Genomic DNA, 17,160 nt, shown 5'->3' with positions numbered 1-17,160 from the left:
TGGTTCACCGGTCTAGTGTGGGCTCAGTGGGCTCAGCTCATCCTCCTTCCCGTGGTGTCGACTGGGGCAGGTCGCCTGGCAGCAGAGGGTCCGCATCAGAGATGGCCCGCCCACAAGATGGCCCATCCTTCCCAGGGTGGCCCCTGCACTGGGCGCTTTCACGCCCTCATGGCGTGCTTTGTGCGTTCCAGGGAGGGGACTTAATGCGTTTCAGTGGCCTAGCAGCTCTTCGTCCCACTGCTGGCGGGGCTGCTCCAAAGCCAGGGCAGGAACGCAGCGCCTCACGGTGACGTGGCCGGGCTGGGCTGTGGTAAGTGCCCGTCACTATTTCCTATCTGCTGGGGACACACAGATACCTTTACTTGACAGTGGGTCGTGGAAATCACTCAGCTGCGCTCCCCACTGGGGAGCACCGCCCAGCCACCTCTGTACATGAGCTTCAGCTGCAAACGTTCACACTTCATGTTACTCCCATTTGGTTAGATCCTTGTGCATTTACACTTTCCTATGTTTAGAGGTTTGCGTTCAGGGTAAATTCCCAGCAGTGTTTTCTAGGAATGGCAAATGTGCAGGTGTCGTTCTTAGAAACTGCCCGTTTCCCTCCAGAGAGCTGCCCCCATCTGCTCCTCTTCTGGCACCAGGCAAGTGCCACACAGTCTGCACACTCGGACCCTGGTTAGTGCAAATGTCTGGCTCAGGAAACTGCCTTTAAAAGTACAGTCAAGTGTTTTCATTTTTCAAATCTAAAACCGTTTGGATTGTGCTTTTTGTATTGTGTACTTGTTACTATATTAACAGTAGAAAGGAGGTCTATTTGCAAAAGCTCAATTCCTGTACCGAATGAGACTAACGTGAACGGTAACTAGACAAACGCATATACACATTTGAAACAAGTCATTTTAAATAAAATGTCCACTATATTGATGCCATGTGACGGAAGAAGCCTCTAGAAACCCCAATCCCCAGTCTCACTTATGTAACAGCTTAAGTCCATTTCATTAAGAGCTCAGCTAACTATTAGTAAATGCCTTAGCGACAGGGCCCGATCGCCCGCGTGGCGGTTCCTAGGGTGGTAGGACTCACTGAGCTCCCTTTCAGGGGTGCTAATTCCAAGCGCACTGGCCTTGCTCAGACATGCTGAGTGCAGCCCCCGTGTCGTGACACTCTTGACAGAGCAGAGGACCAAACCCTTCTGTTTCCCATGGAAGACAAACACACTTGCTGTGAAGCGAAAGGGGATTCGTGTGGCCAGAACGTGACCTCAGACTTCCTTTTTGAGAGGATGCGCTGCAGAAAGAATCCAGGGGCCATTCCACTAGCTGTCTCCAAATGAAAGGGCTGAGTGTACAATCAACCCCTCCCAAGGTAATCGATTCAATATAACAAAGAGTTTTAAAAATTAAAACGTTCCATTTATTTTAACACAACCGAATTTAGTGTGGAAAAGTGAAACACTACACAATGGCATATAAACAGTATATCAAAGGGGCCGCCTTTAAACAATCATGCAGAAGAGAAAAGTCACCCGACAGGGAACAGGCCTGGTTTAATCAAAAAGCTTTTATGGCATTTCATTTGAAACCATATGCAAATACAGTAACCTCTAAAGGATTTGGCGAAGACTTATTGTTTTCCTATTTCCAGTCTTTTAAAGTAAACACAGATTTGCTTAGAATGAAGCTGATTCTAAGAGCACACAAAAATTGAACACAGACAAGCCGCAATTCAGCATCTAGAGTGGGAAGCAAGGAGGTACTTAGCAGGTGTCCTACACGCGTCCAAGGTGGTCACAACCGTCGTCAGTCAGCCTGCAACAGCCGGCAGGCAGGCCTGTGTCTGCGTGGTACCGGGAGCCTACATTGTACCGGGGCTGCACTTGTTATCAACCAAGGACAACTAGCAGGAAACTAGGCTTCCGCAGATAACCTGCATCTACTCCCAGCATTTCCTACTCGCGTGTGAATAGAAGGCCCCAATATTTATGTGGGATAAACCCTTCACGTGGTCATTTTAACATCAACGGTACTCGTTCTTTCGAGATACGAAGTATTTTAACCGAATTAAGGTTACAGATACCTGGTATTAACATGCTCCATCCTAACTAGCATGTGAAATTACGGACGCTCAGGTAGCTACGGTGTCCAAAGGGAAGTGCCCACCAGGTGGTTGAGTGGGTACTCCTGTGACAGGCGTACTGATTGACCCCATCGGTATGGACTACAGGTTAGTGTGGTTCAGTGTCTAGCCTTCTTCTCACTAAATGAGGGACGCAGCATTTACAGAGCAAACGAACAAGCGGTGCAGCCACCAAGTACCGAGACGGCACCCGGCGGTGGTGCCGCGGGCTCCTGCCGAGGCCGGTCCCGTCTGCGTCAGAAGGAGCTGGAAGCGGCCAGGCGCCGCCCCACGTAGATCCTAAACAGGAAAAGCAGCGGCCGTGAGGGCGGGCCTCATGCTCGGGTCATCGCGACGCCAGGTAGGCCCACGGACACGGCTGGTGAACCGTGTGCGCTCTCACCAAAGGTCCTTCCCATCGGGTGTCACGCACGTGCTCTCACAGTGCACTCAACCCAACCCTCAGACAAACGGGGACACAATGCACCCCATGTCTTCTCTACAAGGAAACAAGGCAACAGCCTTTCAATGTTTAAACTGATGTAACCACACGCTGCGGGGCAGGTGAGTGGCACTGCAGGCAGTAATGACCACCAGCCTCAGAGGCCAGGTGAGGACGGAGGATGTGACTCCAGCAGGCCCCTGGCGAGGATGAGCGCCTGCTGCGGGGCCTCCCCAATGAACCGGAGGGCGGGTCTCAGTCTGGCACTGCCGGGGAGCCCTTGGGGGTTGGGGTGGAGCCCGCCCAGGACACAGGGTTGCCCCCACATGGGAGCTGGCTGCAGAAGGCCACCCTAAAGCAAGGCCCCATTCCTCAGGCCCTCACATGCTGGCTCTGGAAGAGCTGTCAGAATCACCATCTATAAACACCCGAGAGGCTATATGCACCCAGGAGCCGGGGGCCCAGCCAGGAAACCGCTCCCACAGGCTGGCAGAACTGCTCTAGGGTTTGCAGGTCAGGGAAAGCAACCCCACTCTCACCTCCCACACAGCTACCTGACTGGACATAACCTTGCGAGACCCACAAGCTTCCATTGCGCAGAGATTCAGGACAGACTGGGCGTCCTCTGCCCCAAGGCTCAGGGAGACTGGGAACGGGTGACAGTGCCACGGGGCTCTGAAATCCTCTTTCCCTCCAGCCACGTGGCGCCAGCCTAAGGCACGGGCCCGTGCTGACAACCCGGTCCATCCAGGAAGCTGCGGCAACAGAATACTGTCACCCAGCAGGACTCCAGCCCCACCCCGAGGCTGGGGCTGAGCCAAGGAGGACAGCTGTGGCTCCAAACATTATGCCCGCCCGGGGCCCCTCGGCACTGTCTGCGACAGGCCTCCAGGATCCAGAGCGCTAGTGCTTTCCATGTGGTCCGTGCGAGAAGCCCCAAGCTGCGGGCCTGGCTTCCGTGTCACTGCCGAGGGGACTGCAGGAGGCGCTGGGAGCCCGCACGGCTCTGCGTCATGGAGGCTGGTTCAGAGCACACACTGGCACCTCGGCCCCGCGACCTCGGGCCACTTACCCCAAGCCGATGGCAAGCAGGTGCGAGAGCAGCAAGGACGGCAGGAAGACTTTGAGAAACTCGGCCGAGAACACGCCCCCCTTCTTCATGACACTCGTGTTCCTCATGCTGAGGGTGGCCGTGCGCTTCGGGTGTTTGAACAGGAACGCCCTGCGGGGGGTGGGGACAGGGGCGGTTAGGGCGCCGGCCTGCTCCGCGGGGACACCGGACGCTACGTGACACTGAAAACGGACTCACTTGGGGGGGACATTTTCCGGCCGGCTTGACCAATCCCATATCCAGTCTGAGTTTTTCTTTAAGATGCTTTCCACTTCTTTCCTTCTCTCGATGTAATCTTCCTCGGACTAAGACAAAGTGTTGCCACACATGAGCATGTGGAACCCACCCCGCCACTCGGTGGCAGGTCGGCGGGTGGGGGCTGCAGCCACTCGCCCCCTAAGAGACAGCCGGACCCCGTGTCAGAGTCCCGACTGACCCCAGTGGCACTGAGAGCCCTGGCAAGCGGGGACAAAGGTGCTGCTGGAGCCGAAGAAAAGGAAGCGAGCGGCCCGAGACCACCGTGCGGCGAGGTTGTGGCCGCAGCGCAAGGTCAGCAGCCGCCGGCTCCTGGTGCCTGAGGGAGGGGAGCCAGACCCTTCCGTTCCCCCACACTGCCCGCCACATTAAGGACGTGAATACGCTAGTTAGACAGGACGTGCAAAAGGAGGACTACAGGGCTTTTCTCTACTTCTCTACATTGAAAAATTCCGTACCTGAGCATAAAATTCCTTCTTCAAATAGGAAAATCATTGCTGAACATTTGGGAAATACTCCAGAATGCAGTAGCAACAGCACCCAAAGCTGGCCATGGGCCCCGAGGGCCTGGGGCAGGCCACCTGGGCCCCTGCTGGGTTCTGGACGCCTCTGGCTTCCCGACAAAGCCTGAGGACCACGACCCGCCTGTCCTTGTTGAGGACACAGCAGCCTGTGAGGACAGGACTGGCGGTGGTGGCCACAGAGCCGAGTGGCGCTGCGGTTGCCAAAAGCACCCCGGAAGCACTTCCGGAGTGGCAGCCTCGCTCAGGGCCAGCTCTGCGGCCAGCGCCAAGCAGGGGCACGGGACCTGCTCTCACCCCACCTGCTCTCAGACTCGGGCCTCCTCCCAACCACGCCCAGCGCCTGACGTTGAGGACACGTAGAAAAGTGAGCAGCCCGTTAGCTCCTCACTAAACCACCGGGCAGCCTCAGCAGGCCTGACAGCGCTCTGGGAGGCGAGTGCCAGGGTGGACAGCCCACGATGGCCGGCACGCGCGCCCGACCTACAGCCAAGAAGACAAGAGACCACCACTAAGGGCTCCCGCGACCCCACTGGCCACGCTACAGGCACGGGGGGCGGAGGGCCCGCCACATGTCCTCCCCGAGCCCCAGCGTGGGGGATGCCCTCACCCCACATAGATTTTAAAAAGGCAAGGGACACCCCACTAGCCAGACTGCTCTCCTCAGTGATGTCCAGACAGACCCGACTGCCCGCCCGCCGCCTCCCGGGGGCCTTACCTGGGAGCTGTTTTTCTCTCCAATGCTGTGGCTGTCTGTTTCCGACGCTCTGTTAGTGTCTTGTGGGGTCTGTGAGCGAGGGGGGCTGGGAAACGAGGAGAATGGGAAACACAGAGCATCATGTTGACACTCTTCCCACAGGGAGGGGACGTCCAGTGACGGGCCTCCCGCCAGCACCCGCAGCGTCCCTTCTACCCGGTGCCAGGCCCAGACTGGTCCTCCATCTTTGCAGCTAAGCTCGACAGGTGTCCGCTAGCCAGTCCTGGGGAGGGCTTGGGATAGCCAGAGGGGGTGGGCTTTGTCACCCCTGGCTGTGGCCTGTTGCCACCTGACCTCCGGTCTCAGACTCGGCCAGGGGACCTTGGTTCCCTGGCCGAGCCGAGGACGGTGACTCACAACCAGCGGCCTGACAAAGCTCGTCACGGCAATGGGGCAGAAACCCGGGGGCCGGTGCCGCCCCGCCGGAGCAGTCCCTCCTCCCTCCAGAGGACGAGGGCGCGGTCTAAGGCGGCGGGAAGCCAAGGCGAGCCTCCCGGCCGGCCGTGCGCTGTGCCTGCCGCCTCCCCGCACAGCAGCACTGGAGCCCATGGCACATGTCTGCACCCACCTGTCACAGTGAGAACTCTTGGAGCTGCTCCGTCCAGATTCGTGCTGGGCATCCAGCAGGATTTTTTCCATGTCACCGTTATAAATAGAAACTGAGGCTGGGACACTGCTCCCATTCCCGTTGCTGCTGAAGTGCAGCTCCACCCAGGAGCCTGGCGGGACAAAACAAGGGCACGCTGGGAATTTTCTACCCACTTTGCACGCGGTCCACTCCGAGAGGCAGAAGCGCAGGGACACACCAGCTGTCTCCTGCGCCCCCGGCCCCCAGCCGCGCCCTTTCCCTGAGGCCCATCGGTGGAGCCCACCGTGTCGTCAGCGAGTCCAGTCGACCACAATGCTCTGCGCTGAACTATGGGAAGAAAAGGGGTGTCAAGCAAAGCCCACAGGACTCAAAAGACTTTAAGGTTTGAAGTAGCTTTTACCTACCCATCTGCTTACATCCTGACCCTGAGGCCTGACAAACGTCCTGACAGCTGCTGTGGATTCACTGCCATCAGCAGCCAGATGAATATGCTGAACACAACCAAGGCCACTTCTGACGAAACCCGATTCAGCACACCAAGCCACGCTCAGCGTGCGTGCAGCCAAATCTACAGGAAGTCGGCTCCACGTTCTTTCTTTCTTGAACGAAAACTTGACGTCCGTCATATATCCTGAACAAATTTATTTCACCCAGGTACATGTTACAGATCTAGAGAACTGTCTTCTTAGCACCAGGTCACCTCCTTACCACCACGTAACGCCAAAGCAGCCGCCATCCCCACCGATCGCGAAGCCCACACATAAAGCCACTGCTCCAAGCCGGGATCTGTCCCTAAAGACCCAGCACCTGGAGTTCACTGGACACGCCCACGCCACTCAACAGTTGGGCACGCACTGCTAGCGGCTGTGACCGGGCAGGGGCTGGGCTGAGCCCTGCAGAGGGAGCCCGCAGGGGCGGCAGCCTGAGTGACAGACAGCCCGGCACAGGGCCGTGCCAGGCGGTGCAGGATGGCCAGGGCTGTTGGTCTTGCCCCTGTGCGTGTGTCTGGGGGGATGGAAACCATTGCGGCCCATGCCACACAAGCACAGAAGAGCCCCGGACACAGAGAGGCCCCGCGTGGCTGCGGCCCAGACACCCGCAGGCCTGAGGGCAAAAGCAGGGAGGGCTCCGGGGGTTGCACCGAGGGGCCAGCTAGTGCGCACTGGGCCGTGGGCGGGCATGCTCTGCTGCTGCGTCCAGGAGCCCACGGTGTGGCCACGCCGCTGTCTGCCCAGCTGGATGTGCAGCTGGCTTCCAGGCAGGCGGCTGTGAACAGCACCTCCCTCTCTCTCCGTCCATCCGTCTGTCTGTCAGCCCGTGTGCTCTCGCCTCTGCAGCCCCACCTGGGGGGGCAGCCATGGGGTAACAGGCAGCAGGACCACCACCCTCCCCCTCCAGGAGCTTCCCACTCGGGACCGTCAGTCCTTAAACTCAGCCATTCATTCTGTGGTGTGTGGTCTGTGATGCATTTCTCTGATTTCTACTGAGGCTGAACAGTTTTCATGCTTACTGGCCATGTGCATAGCAAAAGTCTTCCTCTTCCCTTCTGTCTGCAGAAGCTCAATACTCCAGATACGAGCCTTTCTTCACGCGAGTGTGGCACGTCACTTTCACTGTGGCTTCTCTTTTCACCCTTAACGTCTCCCGATGAGCACAAACTCCTCATTCTAATTCAGTCACATTTTCAGTCTCTTCCTAATCTGAGGCCATAAAGATACTCTACTGTATTATTTCCAAAAAGCTGTCCTGTTTTCACTCACGACGACCCAGGTTCAGGGAGCCCGGATTTCACGTGTAGGTGGAACCTGAAACAGGTCTGGCTTTTCCACTCACTGACGAGACTGCCTCTGCTTCTCCCTGGGCTGTGCTGCTTGGTCAGAAACCGAGCTGGCAGCACGCACAGGCTTAGGTTGGGCCCAGGACAGTTTTCTACTTTATGCGGAAGCCTGTGTCTCTCCAGGGTACCTCCTGCTCCAAGATCACCCTGGTGGCACACGGAGGACGGGTGCCGGAGAGAGCGGGGAGGCAGACTGCAGAAGCCCGGAAACCCAATGAACTGGGTTACACTCGCTCTCACTTATTACAGTCATTGTCACCCAGAGCTGCCACTCCGTCCTTAAACCAACATGGCACCAATGACGCCACACGGGGGTGGGGAGGCGCCCGTTCATCAGCGCCTGTTGCCCATCACCGCCCGCTGGCTGAAGCACCAGCGGCTGCTTCCTGACACATCAGGCAGATCGGCCGGTCCTGGCCTAATGCTCAAAAAGCTGCAAAACACATCATCAGTGAGAAGCAACAATCACGGGCCCAGGAATCGCCGAGAACCTGAGCCTGCACAAGCTGCTAACGAAATGACCCACGTGCTGTCCGATTAACACAGGACTTTTCTCTTTAGCTTCTCAGGTCGCTTCCTGTCATGCTGGTCCGCACGAGTCATGAACACAAGGAAGGAGGTGGTCTTGGGACCAGGCCACTGAGCCGGCCTCTGCGCCAGCACAGGCCTCGAGCGCAGACCTCTCCGCACCAGCATTCCGGAGCCCGCTCACCTGACTGACCACGTCCACCGGGATGCCGACCACCTCCCAAGTCCTCTGCCCGTCCGCACCCTGAGGCATCGGCATTAAAACTCCAGCCCCCTTTCCTTCCCTGGACTCAAGGTCACACTCAGCCAGCTGGCAAGGCAGCTCGGGTCCCCTGGCATGGAACAGAGCACGGGCCCCACGCTGGGCCCAGTTCCGTTTTTCTGGATTCAACCTGTTGTTCAGACTCTGGGCCTGGCTCAATGTACCCGGCCAAGCTCCAGTGCTACTCAGTGTCAGACACAAGCGCAGTCCGAGGCAGGTGCTGCTTTTTTGATTCCACTTCTGACAACACATGTGGGGGTTTCGACGGCAAAGACCAATTCTCCAACACCAACGAGCTGTCCCACAATTCAGGTCAGTGGTGCCACTCCTGGAGCTGCTGTCAGGTCCCCAAGTTGAAGGGCTTAGTGCCAACACTGTCTCCACATCAGACGTCAGCCACACCTCTGCCTGGCAGACCACAATTCACGGGTCCTTGCAACACCCCTCCCCACGCTCAGGTCCAGTTAATTCACCAGAACCACTCACAGCACTCAGGGAAACACTCTGTGTTTACCCATTTATTAGAAAGGACACAACTCAGGAAGAGCCAAGTGGACGAGACGCACAGGGCACTGGTCCAGGGCACGGGGGCAGAGCTTCCCTGCGCCCTGACCTGGGCACGGCCCTCTGTGTTCACCAACCCAGCTGTTCAAAGTTTTCATAACCCAACCTCCAGCCGGCCCCTCCCTGCAGGGGCTGGGTGCTGGGTTCCCACCCTCTAATCACAGGGGGCTCTTCCCCACCCCCAGCCGAGGCTCACCAGAGCCTCCCTGAGGGTTCTCTACAGAAGGGGTTCCATGAATAACAAAGGCACTACTGCCACGCGGAGCGATCCCATGGGTGTTAGGGCGGTGCCAGCACACACTAATTGTTTTAACTGAGATACAGTGTTGACACAGGACATACTGGTTTCAGGTGTACACACGTGTTTTATTACGTCACAGGGGCCAACTCAGGACTCCATGGACACAAGTATGTACGTGCTTTTCAGAATCATCTCAGAGAGTCCTAAGCATCATTGAGTAAGAAGAAAAATCCCATCTGGACTGTCTGCAGCAAAGCTTTGGGCCCAAAAGCTGCATTCCCAGGAATGATTTACTAAAGGGCAAGCGTTTTATCATTTACCTGCAACAAGCGGGAAAGCATTCTTCGTGGAAATAAAGAAAATGTGTGCTGTTAACCCACTCACATCCTGCAATTATTAAGGGCACTCATCTTTTTCAGCAAGAAAGAGGGGATTAGGGCTGCTTCAGAAGCACAGATCACCTGCCCAGTAACTGGTATCATGAGGCCTCGGAAGAAAACGGATGGCGCTGCTGAGGGCGGCGGCGAGACCATCCCGCTTCCTCTCCCCCACACCCACTGTCACGTGCCCGGCTCACACACAGCAAGTCAGTGCCAGCCTCGGGACAAGGTAGATGGGCGCACCCAAGTGCCACCACAGTCCCTGCCTTCTGCAAGACTCCAGGCTGGCCTGGCCACACTGCCCTCGACACACCCAGGTGCACCCCACAGAGCCCCAAAGGTCACCCACACCCCAGTCTGAGGTAGCAGGGCCCAACCGTGACTAAGACACCTGAGGTGCTTTCACTCTGTTCCCCTGGAGCCTGGCCCACCGTTCTGAATATCCTTATGTGGAGTGCTGGGACGGACTGCAGAAATATATTCTAAAAAGGCCACAATGGCAACGTTGGGGGGGCCAGGGTTGAAGCCAACTGGCCAGGGGAATGACATGGGAACAAAGCAGCTGTAAGACTGGGAGCAGTGTCAGGGAGGAGGGAGGTCCCAGAAGGCATGGATGGCATCCTTGGAAGGCCTGAGGCCAGCAGCCGCCAAGCCCAAAGGGAGCACCAGCCAATCGCAGGGCTTCTTTCCTTTGGGGGGGAGGGCGGAGAGAGGGGGAATGCAAAAGCTTCAAACAAGACTCTTCATTCACAAGTGATTTGAAACAGCTAGTTCTGGCTCCTGGTTCCTACCAGGAGCTGGGTGTCTCACTTTTGCCAGGCAGGGTCCTGTTTAATGCATTCTGTCACTTAGGCTCCCGGTATCCCCCTGGCACTCAGCACTCAGCGTGGAGCCCCTGACTCTTCCTTAACTGTTATCACTTACCCTCTGGCCTCACTGCGACCATCTGTGAAATGCAGCGGTTGGGCTAGGATTTAATGCCCGAAACCCCTTTATACTCCCAAACTGCAAGCACCACAATGCCCCTCCAGAGGAAAGATGAATTATTTTTCTCTTCATACACCTTTGTCCGTGGGGAGTTGCCACGTGGTGAGGTGCCATGACGAGCACGGCCCCCATGCACAGCAGTAACGGGTGGGGGCGTCTCAGAGTAAAGGGCTGACCACTGACTGAACTGAGAACTGCGCCCGTGAGCAGCTCTGCTCAGAAGGGGGCCTCCTGGGAAGGAAGTCACACACCCCTCCCGTGACACTGTGACACAGTAACATGCACGTCAGCCGTTGTGCATCTAAGAAGAAAAAGGCACAGAACACCTTGCAAGTCAACAGCTCTAACTAGAATGGACCAGGGAAAGGGGGGAAAACACATCCACTTTGCTGTTCACTCCTTGGGGAGGACATTCTGGTGCCAGGTACAAGCAAAGGGGAAACCGTTTACGGCTGTCTGAGTTTGGCTACCAAAGCTTTCTTAGTTGTCGTGTGAGGTAAACAAGAGGGAACCAAATCAAAACAGAGCAGACAGAGGACAAGCCCGCTCCAGCGAATCCGGACTCCACGCGGCTCACATTTCGTGGGGCAGCTGCCCAGTGACTGACTCCTCCCAGCCGGAGCTGGACGGTGAGCAAGTGGAGTGCCCTGCAGCACGTACACACTAGTACACTCAGGAATCCTTACCCTGAGTTTCCACTCCCTGTGTAACCATCTTTTTATAGAATAAGCAAAACACAGAGCAAATCTTTTAATTCATGAGCTGGTGATTTTGCATCGCCAATGACTCAGCTGTTTGGTGTCAGTCAGGGAGCCCCTGGGGGGGGCTCAGAACTCTTCCAGAGGCTAAATGTGAGCCAGGGAAATACAGCGTCAGAAGTTAAGTAGTTTGGTAATTAGGAAAAGAATGATTGTAAGGCCAAGAGTTTATGAAATACCCCCTGGATCCTGCGTGACAAAAGACAGAAAAGATTAATTCCTTAATCCAGTTCAAAGAAAACAGTCAATTTCAAAATTTAAGGAGATTACAGGATTTTAAAAATGTGGTTGTACTTGGCCATAAAAAAGAATGAAGTCTTACCCTTTGCAACATGGATGGACCTAGAGAACATTGTTAAGTGAAACAAGTCAGAGTGAGAAACACAAATACCGTGTGATGTCACTTATATGTGGAATCTAAACAGGATAAACAAAACAGAAATAGAGTCAGAGGCATAAAGAAAACACTGGTGGTTGCTAGAAGGGAGGTGGGGGGATGAGGGAGACACTGAGGGGATTAGAAGGCACACACCGCTCGTCACAACAGTCGCGGGGCACGACCTACAGTCCGGGGAATAGAATCGTGTTGTCAGGACGCTGGGCTGCCCGAGCGGCGCTGGACTCGGGGGCTCCGCGGGCTGTGCGGGCGCCCGAGCACCGCGCTGTGCACCTGCAGCCCAAGCCCATCGCACTGAATGTCAACTGCCACTAAATACACGCGCGCGTACGGAAGGCGCAGCGTAGGGAAGACAGACAGCGGCACTGCGACAGTTACGCGACGTGGGGGGTAGTGGCCTGGGGGGTCACCACTCAGGAGGGGAATGTCTGATTAGCACATTGTTTCGCGCGCCTGAAATAATAAAAAGGAAGCGGCTGTACTTTTAAAACTCGCGCCCCACGGTGCACTAGGCCGGTTCAGCCTGATGGAAACAAAACGCGGCTCCAAGGACTAAGAGAGGAAACTGGCGGCTCAGCCCACTCAGGGTTTTCAACTCGCGCGGGGCGCGGAGTCCTCCCCAAGCTCCCTCCGGCGCCCGCCCAGTCCAGCCCGGCTTCGCGGAGGCCGGGGACCCCGCGGGCTGTCCTGCCGGCGCCGGGCCTGCTCCGCGGCCGGAGGGACCGGGGCCGGAGGGCGGACCGCGAGGCCGCCGCCCACGAGGGCCAGGGCGCCCGTGCAGCCCGGTCTGCGAGGGCCCCGGGCTGCCGGCAGGTCCCGCCGCCGTCGTGCGCGGCGGTCGCAGGACCGCGACCTGGGGACGCGCCTGACGCCCGGCTCCACGGAGGCGCGGCGGCCGCCACGCGCGCCCCGGCCGCCACGCGCGCCCCCGGCCGCCACGCGCGCCGCGCCGCCAGAGCCCGCACGGCCGCCCTCGGCCCCGGGCCGCCGCCCCGAAACCTGCGGCCCCAGCACCGCCGTGGGCACCGGCCGGAAGCCGTCCCGCCCGCCCGCCCGCGCGCTCAGCTTCCCGCGGGGACCCCACGTGCCCCGCCCGAGGCGCCGCCGGCCGTCCGGGCCCGGGCCCCGGTGAAGCGGCCCGACGGCCCTGCCCGCGCCCGCGCCCCGCGCTCACCCTGCAGGCTCTCCTCCTGCAGTCCGGGCGTCCCGCTCTGCGACATGGCGCCGGACGGACGGCGCTGCGGCCGCGGATCGGGCGGGAGCTGGAGCACGAGCGCCGGGCACGACGGTTCCAGCGGCGTCAGCGCAAGACCCCGACCGACTGACGCGCGCCGGCGGACGCGCCGCAGATAAACAGCGGATAAGCGGCGGCGGCGCCGATTGGCCGCGAGGAGGGGCCTGCGCGTGCGCAGAGCGTGGGGCGCGCGGGGCGCGTGCGGCGCGTGCGGCGCGTGCGCGGGGTGGAGCAGAGGCGTCGCCTGGCGATCCCAGCGCTCGTGCGCGGGGTCTGAGGGGCGGGGCGTGCGTACGCAGGCGGGGCGGGGCGGGGGCGGGGCCGTGGTGGGCGGGGCTAAACGGTTGGGGAGGCGGGGCACCGTGGGCGGGGCTCGGTACCTGCTGGTCCCGCCCGGCCTGCGCGCCTGGCAGGCGGAGCCCGCGGCGGGGCGCGTCCCTCCGGTGGACGCGGGCGACGTGCGAGTGGGCACGGGCGTGCGGCTGCGCGGGCCGGCGAGGACACTGAGGCCCCCGGGCTGACTTTCATGTTGCTGAGTGAACTGTTCTCCCTCCAACACGGGAAAGGCAGTAAAGGACGTGCGGAAACCATACAGCGAGGACCGCAGCGCCTGCTGGTGGACTGCGTGGAAACACACCGGGGCTAAGCCATCTGTGAAGACAGGACTGGGACACACCGCGGCCCCCGCCAGGCAGCAGCCCGTCACCTGCGGGGACCAGCCAGCGGCCCAGCCTCCTCTCCTGGCAGGAGGCCAGACCAGTGTCTCCCGCACCTGGAAGCCACACAGCAACCCGGTAACAATCAGCCCCGCACGGCCAGACTTGATCAGTAACTGACCGCTTCCCCCATTTCTGTCCCCGCTGCCAGCTCAGGACCCACCAGAGGAAGCCAGACGCTGCCCTGACCAATCTCGGTGTCCCCTGCTCCAGGCTTTCCGGCCCCCAGCCCCCAGGGGACACACCTGGAGCCCCCCTTTGCACTGTGAAGTCTCCCACTCGCCTGCCTGCCTTTGGTCTCTGCCAAACCCAGTGACGGGATGGGTGCCAAGCTCTGGGGCAGCAGCCCCTGCTGTCCTCACCTGGGGGGTCTTTGCTTCCATTCTAGGCAAGGATGCCCTTGAGAGGGGCACTAACCTTAGCCTTCCTTCTGGATGTAGAGGTTCTGGCCTTTCTTTCCATTCAAACGTCCGTTCTCCTTTATTCAGCAAGTATTTTCCGAGCGCCCCTGTCGCTGCATGTTCAGGATGGGTGCAGGACACACAGGACACAGCTGCCCCACACAGACACGAATGGCACGTCCCCTCATAGAGTGTTCCCACGCCTGCCTCTCCTCTCTGGCCCCTTTACTGGGAAGACGGCCACATCCGGCCTCCCAACCCCTGAGCACAGGCCGCTTGTCCATTGTTTAGGTGTCCTCACTTCTCAGCAGGGTTCTGTGCTCTTCAGTGTACAGCATCTGCGCACATGACAGACATACCCTAAATATTCCTATTTCTAACGTTACCATATTGTAAAATTTCGTTTGTTTATTGCTAATATGTAGAATGATCACTGATTTTTGTATGTCTCCTCACCCCTCAACCTGCTAAGCTCACCGGATCGTGTACATTTCTTAAACCCTCTAAATCTCTCTAGGCGATGACCCAGAAACATTTAAATGGAAATGTTTCTTTTTGCAACCTGATTTTCCCTCTCCATCTAGAACCCTCTACCAGTCTGGGGGGAGGAGGGAAGAGTTCTACCGAAAGTAACCCCAGAGTGTGTGCTCACAAATTCCTAACTGGGCAGGTCGTGGTGGGTCGTCCCGCCCCAGGTCTGTAACTTCTTTACCAAAAGGCCTCTCTTTGCTGTAAGCAGCCCTGTCCATTGTTTCAGTGCATCCAGGTTAACTGCCTTTGAAAGGAGCAGAACCACCCTCAAGAGAGCACTGTAATCTTAACTGTCCTGTAATCCAATCCCCGCCTTGCTCCTTCCCACCTCCTTGAAATCTTCCTTAGTTCCCTCCTAATCTCATATGCATAAAAGAAACTGCAAACTTATTCTCCAAAGCATTTATCTCAGTCTGCTGAGATCTTGCTTCCAGGGGTATCCTCTGTTTGGCTCAAATACATTTTGATAAGAAGTTACCTACAGGTTTGATTGTTTATTGCTAATATGATGTTCTTACGTTAACAGGTCCCAGCAACTTCCAGCATTTCATGTCCCCACACGGGGAGGCCTGAGGCCTAACTTCCAACAGCATCACTGTAAAGCTGCCTAGTGCCCCGGGGAAAGGTTATAGCAGAGAGGGTGGGTAAGGCTGCCCAGGGGAAGCCTGAGGAGCCCCCAGTCAGAGTTGGGGATCAAGGAAAATGCAAGTGGGAAATGGGAAAGAAAACTTGTGGCTTGAAGATCTGCTCCAGTTGGCCTGCCCTGAAAAACAGCAATGGCCAAAAGGGGCCCAAGGAGACAGGAGTCTCAAAAATGAGATCCTGGGACATGAGGACAGTAGGGAAAAACGGAGGAAATCTGATTAGAATAAGTCTTAATCACGTAAGTTGTTAATAACGGGAAATTAGGTGTAGGGTGTGTGGGAACTCACTGTACTATTTTATTCATCATTTTTCTGTCATTCTAAATTAGTCATAAAAGTAAAGTTTATTAAAAACAATATACTAAGTGCCATTCATATGAAAATGTATAGTATTAAATGCATTTTAGGACAAGGTATAAAAGAAATGAACTAGGTAGTTTAAAAAACTAGGGGAAAAAATCCTAAATAAAAGAAATTAATACATTTCTAACATTTTTATAAAATTAAAGCAAAATAAATGAGTTAGAAAACATATTTGTCTTTGTTAATTTCAAATTTTTGGTGATAAGTGACATTTTGAGCAATATGTGAGGACATTATTACAAATTCAGAGGGAATTTTTAAATATATAAAATCATATACACGTTTATAGTTAAAAAAAAAAAGAAACCTGAATAAAATTATTTTCCCGGAAAATATAAAGCTGATTCAGGAAAGGAGAGCCTCTAAAGCAGTGGAGGTGATTGGCAAGTGGCTGACCGTCTGATTTCCCCAGAGACAGAGCTCAGGCAGTTTTACAAGTTTCTGCCCAACCTTTAGAGTGGGGGGCATTTCCGTGTGTTTTCAGGCTGCAGTCAAATAGTGAGATTTTACCAGTTGGTTCTATGAGGTCGGTACAACCCTGATTCTAACTTTGCATCATGCTATCATAGTAGGAAATAAAACATTGAGCTATATTCACCTAGGAATATGCATGGAAAAGTACTGACTAAACTGACAGCAAACAGAAGACGAATCCATCACAACCAAGTAAGTTCTCTCCTGGGACTATAAGGATGGTTTGACCACATATTTAACAAAAGATTAAAGAAGAAAAAGTAGTTTGAGGATCTTAAAAAACACCTGACAGATCAAAGACTAAAAATAATCATTTTAGAAGCAAAAATAATTTCATGTGTATTTCTGACATGAAACACACACTAGAAACAAACAGTAAGCTGGGAGGTGGAGAGGGCAGTGGGGGGACGTGGGCTCCTTCCTACTTGCCCTCACCTGAAGCCCTGCGCACTGCCTGACTTCCTGCCTTTTTGTCTAGAGAAACGGAAATACCAGAGCAGCATCCAGCACCCAGCACCCAGCACCCAGCAGGAGGTGCCGGGCCCCAGCGCCCAGAGTGCCAGCTGTCCATCCTTGGGACCAGCCGTACCGGCTGTGTAGCTGCCCTCGTTCCTGCCCATGTTTCAAGGCTAGGACTTGGGCCTTCGAAACAGCAGCTCTGGGAGCCCTCCAGAACCCATCAGTAAGTTCCTTCTCCTCTCCCGGCACTCCGAGCTGGCTTCTATTACACTCACAACAGAGACGCCTCCCTAAAAGCAGCGCACCTGAAGCCCAACATGTGTGCCACCGGTGGCATCCCTGAGAAGTCAGCAGCAGGCCAGGGGCTTGTCAGCAGCCCGAGCTCTGAGGTCTGAGGCGGTGCCATAAGACAGGAAGGAGGAAGGAAAATTTCACAACACCAAAAAGGAAGAGGCAAGACTGCTACGACTGACCCTCCTCATCCCCCATGTAGGTTCCATGAGGGCAGGCCTGGCAGTCAGTAGGGCTTCAGTTAGTATCTGTTAATTAAAGCAATGGATTAACAAAGAATAATAAAATTGTTTCTCTGAAGAT

At 56.3% G+C, this 17,160-nt stretch overlaps 1 protein-coding gene across 1 annotated transcript; it reads right to left on the bottom strand.

Annotated features, from left to right (window-relative positions):
- Window positions 1–1,390: 1,390 nt before the first annotated feature.
- BNIP3 (BCL2 interacting protein 3) lies at window positions 1,391–16,590 on the bottom strand. The gene is made up of 7 exons (XM_081074128.1): window positions 14,112–16,590; window positions 12,919–13,599; window positions 5,770–5,920; window positions 5,163–5,247; window positions 3,867–3,973; window positions 3,630–3,779; window positions 1,391–2,415 (listed from the first exon to the last, which is right to left on the bottom strand). The coding sequence occupies exons 2-7, from the start codon at window positions 12,962–12,964 to the stop codon at window positions 2,373–2,375; spliced, it is 582 nt and encodes a 193-aa protein (XP_080930254.1). The 5' UTR covers window positions 12,965–13,599; window positions 14,112–16,590; the 3' UTR covers window positions 1,391–2,372.
- Between the last annotated feature and the right edge of the window lie 570 nt (window positions 16,591–17,160).

The sequence above is a fragment of the Rhinolophus hipposideros genome (genome assembly GCF_964194185.1).
Source record: "Rhinolophus hipposideros genome assembly, chromosome: 15".
Taxonomy (NCBI): Eukaryota; Metazoa; Chordata; class Mammalia; order Chiroptera; family Rhinolophidae; genus Rhinolophus; species Rhinolophus hipposideros.
Note: the sequence above shows the minus strand (reverse complement) of the source record. Positions and strands in the feature narration are given on the sequence as shown.

Bases quoted from the DNA above. Each gene is read 5' to 3' on its own strand.
- BNIP3 (XM_081074128.1), bottom strand. From the start codon at position 12,964: ATGTCGCAGAGCGGGACGCCCGGACTGCAGGAGGAGAGCCTGCAGG. The intron at 3,974-5,162 runs GTAAGGCCCCCG...ACTTTGTCTTAG, and splicing joins GAGAGAAAAACAGCTCCCAG to TCCGAGGAAGATTACATCGA. The intron at 2,416-3,629 runs GTAAGTGGCCCG...TTTCCTGTTTAG, and splicing joins CTGCTTGCCATCGGCTTGGG to GATCTACGTGGGGCGGCGCC.